At 29.9% G+C, this 11,616-nt stretch overlaps 1 protein-coding gene and 1 long non-coding RNA gene across 2 annotated transcripts; both read left to right on the top strand.

Annotated features, from left to right (window-relative positions):
• Window positions 1-1,170: 1,170 nt before the first annotated feature.
• On the top strand, window positions 1,171-2,195 carry LOC107901310 (uncharacterized). Its single transcript, XR_001685222.2, has 2 exons — window positions 1,171-1,428; window positions 1,736-2,195. It is a non-coding gene; the product is annotated as an uncharacterized lncRNA (long non-coding RNA).
• A 1,704-nt stretch (window positions 2,196-3,899) lies between these two features.
• LOC107901303 (putative glucose-6-phosphate 1-epimerase) lies at window positions 3,900-7,217 on the top strand. Its single transcript, XM_041081499.1, has 10 exons — window positions 3,900-4,210; window positions 4,326-4,439; window positions 4,618-4,731; window positions 4,951-5,002; window positions 5,272-5,409; window positions 5,611-5,709; window positions 5,965-6,062; window positions 6,319-6,426; window positions 6,509-6,590; window positions 6,975-7,217. The coding sequence occupies exons 1-10, from the start codon at window positions 4,143-4,145 to the stop codon at window positions 7,038-7,040; spliced, it is 939 nt and encodes a 312-aa protein (XP_040937433.1). The 5' UTR covers window positions 3,900-4,142; the 3' UTR covers window positions 7,041-7,217.
• Window positions 7,218-11,616: the final 4,399 nt, after the last annotated feature.

The following is an 11,616-nucleotide window of genomic DNA, read 5'->3' as shown; positions in this document are numbered from 1 at the left end:
AATGCTTAACGAATGAAAATATTAATCAACTAGCAGAACAAGCAATTAAATATAATTAATCTAAGTTAACCTAATTTCAATCGCGTAATAATAATTGACATATCAACAGGATGAATACCATGCGATGACAATGTATATGCTATAATATAGAACAATCGACAAAATAAGCTAACAGAATAAAATTTAAAAGTTAAAGTAGTATAAAACGATGTCGGAACAAAGGCGATCTAATGAACCAATAATTTATACGACATGCGAATTAATGAATTGAGATACTTTAAATCTATATAAAAAAAACTAGGGATATATACACTTGATACGTATTATAAAATGAACGTATTAATCGGATATCATACCAAAACATTAAATAATATTGGTTAAAAAAATGAGGATTTATAGTATGAAAAATTTAAAATATGTGTAAAATATATTACAAATAATAATAATAATAATAATGTATAACACGATATAGTCTTAAAAAAAACATAATGGTTCTATAAATTATATGTATAAATAATAATTTATTTTTTTTAAAAATAATTATTTGTAAAAATATAAAAATACATGCTTTTGTGTAAAGAAAATGTATATATATAATGTATAGATTTAGAAATATATATATATACATATAGAATATGTGTACTAATATAAATAAGTATAAAATAATTTAAACTTACAAAATGTGATAATAATATAAAAAAAACGTTTAAAATGATGAAGAAACAATTATTAAAGTGATTAAAAAAAGGCAAAATAGTTTATTAAGAATAGAAAAGGGGATGAAACAAAGGAAAACTTAATAATAATTAAACTAAAATAGCAGGGGCAATTCGAAAATAAAACAATAGCAGTAAAAGGACTAATAATCTATACGTGAAAACAGCTAGGGATTAAAACTGGTAATATACCATATCCCAAAATGCTGCGCTTAGGCGCGGAGCCAATTGCAAAAAGGTGTAAATCACAGGGGTAAATTAAAAAAAACGAAACAAGAATACAGGCTGATCTGAGTACATCGCAAAAGGGAGGGACCAACATTGAAAATAAACCCTCACCGCCAAAACGCGCGGGTCATCGGGGTCAGGAATCGGGTCGGTCGGGTCTAGCTTTGAACGCAGTCGTTTTGGAGCCATTAGTTTGGCTTAAAACGATGACGTCTGGAAGCCCTTTATGACCACCGAAAGAAACCCTAAAAGGGTCTGCAGCCATCTTCAAAGGGTGAGAAAAAAAAGAACTAGGGTGCCCTCACCCTTCGCCGTTCACTGGTCTTTCGAAGGCCTATTCTCCTGCCTCTCCTTTTGACTCATTCGAGAATCAATCAAGGCTTCATCGAATCGAAAGACTCACGCGTCTTGCTCATAAACCCCGAATCGCCACTCGATTTCGATCATGGCGAAGCAAGCAAGGGTTTGAAGGCATCAAACGCAGGTAAGCTTCGCTTCTCCCTTTTTTAGTATAAAACGATGAAGAAAAGCCCACTGAAATAAGTGAAGAACGAGAGTTCAAAAGGGAAGGGAAATCACCTTCTCAGTTTTTTCGATTGCTTTCTATTGTCTCTGTATTCATACAATATGCGCTGATATTTCGTTTTTTTTGTTGCGTAACCCTTTACAAAGACTGAAATTCTGGCTTTATAGTCGAAAAGGAAAGGAAAAATTTACGAAAAATAAAAAAAATACAATGTTTTTCTTTTTTTGTTTCCCTTTGCTGTTGTTGCTTGTTTGTCTCTTTGCAGGTGTGGGTGTGCTGGCGCTCGGGTACGGGTGGTGCGTGAAGACCGTACGGAGGTGCGCAGGGGGCCGTACGGAGGCGCGGGCATGGCTGCTGGAGGGTACTGAGCGTTTGACGCAAGGAAGGGGGACGACTTAGGGTTTCTGAAACCTGTTAAGGATATGGGTTTATTGGGCCTGTTCTTGTAGTTGGGCTATCGTTTGGGCCTCTGGGGTATTGGGTTAGGTTTTAACTATTAGATTTTAATTGGGTCTTGGGTTATGTTTTGGGTTTGTATATGGTACTTGGGGCATCGGGCCCATTGTATTTAGTTTTGGGTAATGGACTGTAAAAAAGGACTGTTTATAATATCTGTTGGGTTTTTAATATATATATTTATTTATTGTTGTATATTTGGGTTTCTAGTGGGCCCGGGCAAATTTGCCCATTTACAGTTTGAATACCATAAGAGTCTTAAAGACTGACACTTAGTTTCCTATTTCTTTTTAGGTTTGTGTAGCCTTTTTTTTAATCATAAGACAATGGTCAATTTTCAATTTTAACCTCTAAACTATGTTGAAACTTGATATGTAATCTATATACTTCAATTTTTTTGCATAATTTAGTCAATCTACTTTTATAATGTAATTAGTTAGTCTAAATAGTTAATGCTGTTAACTACTTCAATCAAAATGTTGATTCTAAAAGAAAAAAACTTATCTTGATGATTCGAATAAGTGTTTTTAAGAAAAAAATTAATAAGTATTTTCAACATTATTTTTATTGTTGCATGATTATAAAATGATTTTCTTTTTAATTTCAAAAAGTCACATAAAAGAATTTAATAGAATATTTTGAAGGATGGTAAAAATAGAAAACTATATTTCTAAAAATAAAAATAGAAGAACTAAATTATAAATGTATGAAATGTACATAAATTTATAACATATTTTAATATTCTAATTTTTTTATTTTATAATTTAATAAAAATAAATAATCAACAGAACACGAAACAAACCATTCTAGTTTAAGGAAGAGAAATGTACTCCTCTTGATACTAAAAAAAAAAAAAAAAAAGAAGTTTGATGAATGTGTTGAGTAGTTGCATTGCATGAAACATTGAAAAGGAAAAAAACTGCTTGTGTCATTAATTGAAAATAGTTGTTAGCTAAATTATTAGTTCGTAACTAGAGTTCCATGAGTGGAGCCATATATTGGCTAATAGGGTAAATTTAATTTTAAGCTGGGCGCAATTAGGGGTTCGCACGGCGCTTGTGACCTTAAAATGAAAAAAAAATTAAATTATTTAGATTTTTAAAAATTTAAAATTAGTAAAATTTACTTTATATTTTGTTATCTTAAAATAATAAAATTTAATTTAATCCTTTAAATATGATAAAAATATAAATTATTAAAATAGTAAAATTACACTTTTACTATCATAAAAGTTACAATTTACCTTCGGTCCTCTAAAAAAATTTTCTGATGTCATCATTGTTTTTAAGCTTACTCGACCTGTATAAGAAATTTGTTTTGCTATTTAAAATTAATAAAATAATAAAAAAATATATTTTTATATAAATATTTTATATATATTTTATAATTAAAATTAAATTAATTTTTACATTATTTAAATTGAACTTGAATAGGATCAAATAATTGGCTAGAGATACAAAAACTTTGTCTAAGATCAATCCAAGTAGAGCCAAACCTCTTAGCTGAGTAGATTGCCCGTTCTATTTGAGATATGTTGTATTTTACATGGAGTTTTTATTTGACATAATGACTTTTTTGACCCTCTAACTTTACAAGAAAGTTATTTTAGCTATTCATTTAATTTTTTTTGTTTTATTTAGCTTTTGAATTTGTATTTTTTTGTCAAATCATCCTAAAATGGATAAAAGGTTAATAATTGTTAATTTTGTTAACGTGACGTACATGTGAATTATCATATGATATGTCAGCATTTAATTAATATTTTAAAGTTTAAAATTTTTACATTTATTACAATAAATTTAATATTTTAAATTTTTAAAAATATATTTTTAAAATTTTTAAAATTTTAAAAAATTATTTAAATTCTTAGCTGTCATCCATATGTGTACGTTACATAATTTCTTTTATATATTTAAAAGTGATTTAATAAAAATATAAATAAAGAACAGCTAAAATAAATTTTTTAAAAGGTGAAATGAGTTTTTACTTTTTATTTTTATTTATCATGTTGGTGTCAACGAATATAAAAAACCTGAATAAGGGGAGCATATGCGAATAATATCTTCGAACATGACATAACCACAAAAAGGAAAATGATCGAAGGCCAAAGCTTTAACCTCGTCCTGAATCGTTGGTTTTAAAGAGACTCGCTTGCTCGTTACATCCATTTCACTTTCACATTTGGCATTGACCCTTCTGCTTAATAATCGAAGAAAATGGCGATGGTTTCGATGAAATTCTTTGTCCCTTCCTTAAATTCTCCTAATCTACGCCCCACCAAGCGGTTAGTTCCCGTTTTCTCTCATGTTTTCAAAGGCAACAAGCAATGTCCAGTTTTAACTCTAGTACTTGGATAGCTCCTAAAACTTTGAATCCAATTGCTTCATATTCTTCTGCAGTTACTCAGGCATGGCTGTTGCAGCTTCAAACCAGGATGCTGTTGCTTTGGGGGTCACAGTAACACAAGGGGAAGGCAATTTACCCAAGCTTCTCCTTACTTCTGATCATGGCAGGTAATGTTCAAATCTTCAAAATTTGAAAAAATGACGCACTTTTTGCAAGAATTTCTTTTCTGGGTCTTTTCCTAATTTATTCAACTCCCTTGCTGGTTTAATTGATGGGTCTTTTTTTCTTTTTCATTGATTAGGGTCTGAAAGAAATTTTATCTGTCTTTGTTTTTGGTTGTTTTAGTGAAGCTGAGATTTATCTATTTGGTGGTTGCATTACATCTTGGAAAGTTCCAAGTGGGAGAGACCTTCTATTTGTACGGCCTGATGCTGTATTTGACAAGAAGAAGCCAATCAGGTTGATTCTCCATCCCTTACTCTACTTATTGTGATTTCTAATAAGCCATTGGTAAAGCTTGCTAGAATTTAGCTGATTAAAGAAGTAGATTATGTTTTGTATTTTTTGGCTAGAATTTGATCTTAAACCACTTCATTTCCAAAATTTAGAAACATGTTAATGACAGATGATAAATGGTAAATTTCCCAGATACTAACTGTAGTTTTTTTATTTGGATAGTGGAGGTATTCCACATTGTTTCCCACAGTTTGGACCTGGTCTAATGCAGCAGGTATGCCCTTCGAATTCTTGTTCAAAATTCTAAAAACCTCTAGTTGCTTTCATTAGTTATGCTGCATTTCATATTTAGTTCCTTTGGTTTCTCATGAGCCATTTAAAATGGTCTGTGAGGCCTGGTTAATATCCTTTCGAGAATTGATACTAGAGGAATGATTGTTATCATCATTACTTTATGCCTGCGAAAGACCATCTAGAAAAATGAAAAGGAACAATCGAAACTAATGTTATTCTTGGCTGTGTAAATGTTCATGTGATTCACAGCATGGATTTGCAAGGAATATGGATTGGTCCCTTGTGGAGTCTGAAAATGTGGAAGGCAACCCGAATGTAACTCTTGAGCTAAAAGATGGTCCTTACAGCCGAGCCATGTGGGATTTCAGTTTTCAGGCTAGATATAAGGTCCGTTATCGATTACTTGCCAGTATGGGCAGGGCAATGATATTATGCTTATGAGTTATGACAACAGTAATTTCTTTGCTAATTTATGCATTAGTTTAAAGGTAACTGGAATAGTCCAGAGTAGGTATGTTGATTAATCCATGCAATTGTAAGTCATGTTTACTAATTAAATTGGCACTTCTTTTCATTTTGTTTCTTCAGGTTGTTCTAAATACAAAGAGCCTTTCCACCGAACTAAAAGTAACAAACACAGACAACAAGCCATTTACATTCAGCACTGCCTTGCATTCGTATTTTCGTGTAAGTACCTATAATTCTGTGGTTGATAAATGCAGTTTCTCTAACATTTCCAAATTGACATTTTCCTTGTATAAGAATGGAGATTTATTTTTGGTGATAATGAAAGAAAAAAGAACTTATTATTGGCAAGGGAAAACGAAAACGACATACACATTTACACATGTATATTACATCTTATGTCTTATAATTGAGTTATATGGCATTTAAACTTGGATGAAGCTAGTTAGACATTGATGTTAAGACATTTTGATGCAGGCATCCATAACAGGGGTATCCGTGAAAGGTTTGAAAGGTTGCAAAACTCTGAATAAAGATCCTGATCCTAAGAATCCGATTGAGGGTAGGGAGGAAAGGTCAGTCATCAGTGCATTGTGCACAGAACTATTAGTGGAGGATAACTCGACTACAAATTTTCAAACCATAGATATTAAGATCTCTAGGTCTTCCTTTTCTTTTTGACAATGACTAGCTTCCTTATGAACTGAAAATTTATCAACTCTTATCATCTTTATATTTCTACTTTTTGCAACTTATTTGAGAATACTAGTCTTAAAGGTACTTGTGAGAAAATTTTTCCTGCACTTTCTAACTGGTATATTCACAACTCAGGGATGCCATCACTTTTCCTGGATTTGTAGATTGCATTTACCTTGATGCTCCTAATGAGGTGCACCTTGATAATGGCTTAGGTGATGTAATATCCATCAGGAATACAAAGTACGTGAATCCACGCCTCGCATCTCTGTTTTATTAGAAGCAAGTCAAAATATTTTCCTCATCTTTCTACTTTGCCCTGCAGTTGGTCAGATGCTGTTCTATGGAACCCACATCTGCAGATGGAAGCATGTTACAAAGATTTTGTTTGTGTTGAAAATGCTAAGGTACTTACATACTTTCTTCAAAAGTAACTTGATAAACTTAGTGGGTGATGGGTTATATTCATGATTCAACTTTTTTGGCTTGTTAATAAGCTGCACCGCTCAGATTCTTCATTTTGCTTGAAATACCCCTGCCAGATTCAAATTCGGACTTGGCTGTGGGGATATACCCTTCCAAAGATACTTGAAATATATGAAAAATGAACTTCGAAAAATTGAACTTATACCTGTATCCAATGCTTACCCTTGAGTAACATTGTTAAGGGTTCAGTCAATGCATCCAAAATAATCATATCAAGTGATTGAAACCATTTTTAAGCTGCATTTGGCATTATCTACTGCTTATTCCCACATTGATGTTTTTCATTTTTATTAATGGTCACTCAGATTGGAACCATCCAGCTCGAGCCCGAACAGTCTTGGATAGCTAAACAACACCTCAGCATTGCCTGAATTCCTCGAGCATAGGTTGTACAGTTTCCAAAGTAAATGGAATAAGTGCAGTCCCTTCTTTTGTTTTTGGAGGCAAAAGATTTTGGCTTCGATTTAGCAAAGCTTAGTAGCTTCATGCTGAAGTTTCTGTATTAATAAATGAGTTGATGATATTGTAGTGTTGTTCTTCTTTTCTCACTGTTGATCTCGCCAGGTTTTTCTTTGTTTGATCATTTTACCCTTTAATGGATCGAAAACAGATTAATCATTTGAACGAGTTTAATATATTACATACTCAAGCTATTTTAAATAAACTAAGATTTTCATCCAGCTACGCAAGGGAATTTAAATAATATTTATAAATAAATTTAAGTTTTAGTTTATTAAATAATTATTATTGAACTTAAAATTTTATGTAAAAACATAAAATAAATTGACATATGATAAAATACAGTAAGAAATAGTTAAAAGTCATATACAAATAGCATGTGTTATACCCTCGTGGCACGTCGGAAGGACACTTGAGCAGCAAGTCAATTCACAGCAACTCGGGAAGTCATCATAAACCCTATCTTTTGACACAATCATCTGGGCAAGCACAAACTATCCCGTGCCCAAACCTTCAAGCTTCCATTGGGAATGTGATGTCGTTGATCACTAAACATAACATGGATTCAACAGCTCTATACCATCAAATCAAAATGAATGACAAAATTTGTCTCATCACATATATTGTCCCATAAAAAACATATGCCCATATGTTCTTTAATAACTAGATAGCAAATCCAATATGTTAAAATCACTTTACATGAGACTCCACCTATAAATACCTCTAAAACTGATGAAGAAATGATTGATTCTAAAAAGATACCAATCCTATACTCGATCAAGTTACCTCCAACTCTCAACCTTAGCACTCTCCATGCCTCCACTTTTTATAACCTCTGCCTCAGTTGAGTTAACTTCCATGACAACCACCACTCTCGTCTATATACCTCTTCCTTGTTATATTATTATATCAACAACACAATATGACACAGAAAAGAAGTGATGCTACATCAATATATAAACTTTACAAAAAATTATATAAAATAAATCATTAATACATAAAAAATTATGTTAAACTTAGAAAGATCAACGCAATTTTTTTTTTATACATGATCAACACAAAGTTTCTCTAAATTGAATAATAATTAAAAGAATTTCATTTAATGAATTGAATACACCATAAATATAACATAAATGATATAATTAAAATATAATAAAAATAATCATAATACAAAATATATAAATGTATTAAAATGCACAAAAAAATATTGAAGTAAAATTATTGTATTGACTTATATAGAGTGATACTTAAATTATTATCATATATTTATTTTATACAAATTCAAATCTTATCACTCTGTCACGCTCCAATGTTATATAAAAAACTATTCGTAAATTTATAATATTAAAAAATAAAATCAACAAAAAAACATATTTTTCCTTTCTATTTATCTTTTCCGTAATTTTCCCTTTTTATCCTTTCGGTTCTCTTCTTTCCGTTTCTCTTTCTTTATTATCTTTCCACAATTCCCATACAACCAAATGAGGGAAAAAAAATAACACGTATGTCAATTGAGTCTAAACATTATTATCAATATAAATGTGAGTTTAAGTGCACTAAAACAGTTGCTATAAATAATTTTAAACATTATATAAAAAAATAACACGTGTCACTCCTTCTCTCACCTGGCTTGTAATGACCCGAATTTTACCGTTACCGAAAAAGTGTATTTTCGGGTCTCTGTTTCTGAAAAATGGATTCGTAAATATTTATTAAAAATATTTACGAAGTAAAATGAGTAGTTAATTAGAGTTTAATTAAGTGAATTTAATTTAATTAAGAGTAATTAAGAAAAAAGACTAAATTGAATAAGGGGTAAAAGTTAAATTATAGATTAAAAGAAAATAAAAAGGACTAAAAAGGAAATTATACAAAAAGTATAAATTGAGGCGGTGTACCGTGAAGAAAATTTAAGATTTTTTTATGTTTAATATATTATTATATTATTATATTATTATATAATAAAGATATTTTATGTTTTAATTATATTATATTATATTATATATTATATTATATAAATAAGTAAAGAAACATAAGAAACAGAATGAAAGGAAACGAAACAGAGAAGAACAGGGGAGAAAGAAAGGAAAGAAAGAAAGAAAGGGAGAAAAGGGAAAATCAATGTTTTGAAGCTTTAAACCTTAATTGGTAAGTTAATTTAGCCATTTTTACTTAATTTTGATGTTTTAGAAGCTTTGGAACAAGATTTTGATGAAATTAAGTTGATATTTTAAAAGTTATTAGATTTCTAGATATTGTCCATGTTAAATAAAATGATGAATTAAGGGCTAAATTGATAGAAATTCAAGTTAGAAATGATATAAGGATTGAATTGTAAAGTGATTCATAAGTTTTATGCTTTAAGGACTAAATTGAAAGAATTTCGAAATTATGGTTTTATGATGAAAAATAGATAATTATGTCTAAGTTTGATTAAAAATTGAGTAGAAATAAAGTATGAATTAAGATAGAAAAGTAAGTGAATTTAGTTAGAATTAAATTGAAATTAAAGTAAATCAACATTTTGTACTAAGACTATTTTGGACAGTAGCAGTAGTTTAAGTTTGAAAAATCATCAAAAATTGTAGAAATTGAATTAGAGGATGAATAAAATATGGAATTAAATCTTATTTAGTCTAGTTTCTTATAGAAGAAACGATATAAGCAATTGAATTGTAAATTATGAGATATAATGAATTTTGTGAGACAAGGTCAGAATGAATTCGGGTTCCCCTGTTCTGACTTTGGAAAATCACCAAAAATTGGAGAAAAATAATTAAAGGGTTAAAGTTATATGTTTAGAATCCCTAATGAGTCTATTTTCAGGAGAAATCAACGGGAATATTATCCGAGTTCTGTACTGTGAGATAATTAATTTTTAGTGAAGAAGGGACTAAACTGTCAGACAGCAGAATAGGGGTGAATTTAAAGAATAAACTGTACTTAATGGCTAAACTAAAAATTCTGAAAATTTTATTGTAAGAAGATTTGTGAATCTAGTTTCAGGAAAAATTAGCGGATCTTAATTTAGAATTCTGCAACTCAAGATATGAATTAGTAATGTATTAATGATTATGAATTGTATTAATTTCGTAGTCAATGTGGTACCGGAAATCTCGGCTAAGAAAGGACAAGACAAAGTCAACGGGAGTTAGCTCGAAAATTACGGTTTGTATTTCTATAATCCGAACTTAGTTATTATTTATTATATTTATATACATATGGCAATTGTTAGTGTTAGAATTATGATGTTTTACAATTGGAATGGATTGATTTTAGTATGCGATGAATTTATTGAATTTATATTGATTGAAATTATTTTGATTGAATTTATATTGATTGAATTATATAATATATATGACTTATGTAGAAATTTGAATATTGAATGAATGTTATATTGAAAAATATATTGATTGGAAATATGAGGAAATTGATATGAATATATGAGATTGTGATATTTAAATATTTGGTATTGAAAAGTAAATTGAATTGTATTGAATTATGAATTAATGTGCATAATTGAAATATATTTGTTGAATTGAATGAAATTGTATGAATTGTGAAAATGGGTATATATGTGTAATTATCGGAATGAGATATTGATGAAAGAATTATTAAATTGAGAAAGTGAATGAAATACCCTATTAACTAGTCGGGCTGAGTCGGATATAATTGGCATGCCATAGAATCTGGAAGTGTACGGGATTTGCCGGCTTTATCGATCAGGCACTTTATGTGTCGTATTTCAGGCACCTCGTGTGTCGTATCAGGCACCTCGTGTGTCATTTTAGGCACTTTATGTGTCGTATACTGATCAGGTACTATGTACCGTTTTAGGCACAATGTGCCGTACTGGTGTGTTTGGGTTGGAATCCGTGTATCCGTCAAAGTCCGAGTTTGTTAATAGGGGTAAATAAGTGAAAGATAAATCGAATAAATTTGATTGATCAAGCTATTGAAATGAAACGAGAAATTGAATTGAGAATTGAAAATTTAGATATGAAATTGAAAATATGAACTAAAGGTTCATGAAATGATTGGAGTTCGAATTGATGATATATGATGCCACTTGATGGATTGAAATGTGATTTGAGATATATGAATCGTATGTATATACTGAAAGCTATCAGGGATAGTAAGTTGATATGATATAAATGAAATTGACTGTTATTGAAATGAATTAAAATGGAATATGATTGATAAGTGTATAGTTGAATATAGTTTAATGATATTGAATTGTGAGTAAATTAAGGAAAGCTATACCGAGTAGTAAGTGAAAGAATGGAATAAATAATAATGGATTTAGTTAAGAATTGAACAATTATGTTATTGTGTTTATTATATGATTTGTATAAAATTTATATGATAAGTAGTTGAAATTTATCTATGAATAAATAATTGTATAATTGTAATTGTTATTATGATCTTAAGTATTTGTTATATTATTAATTGTTCGGATTATAGAAATACCACTGAGTATACCATACT

This window comes from Gossypium hirsutum, chromosome A11, assembly GCF_007990345.1.
Source record: "Gossypium hirsutum isolate 1008001.06 chromosome A11, Gossypium_hirsutum_v2.1, whole genome shotgun sequence".
In the NCBI taxonomy this organism is placed as follows: domain Eukaryota; kingdom Viridiplantae; phylum Streptophyta; class Magnoliopsida; order Malvales; family Malvaceae; genus Gossypium; species Gossypium hirsutum.
This window is presented reverse-complemented; position numbering and strand designations above follow the sequence as displayed.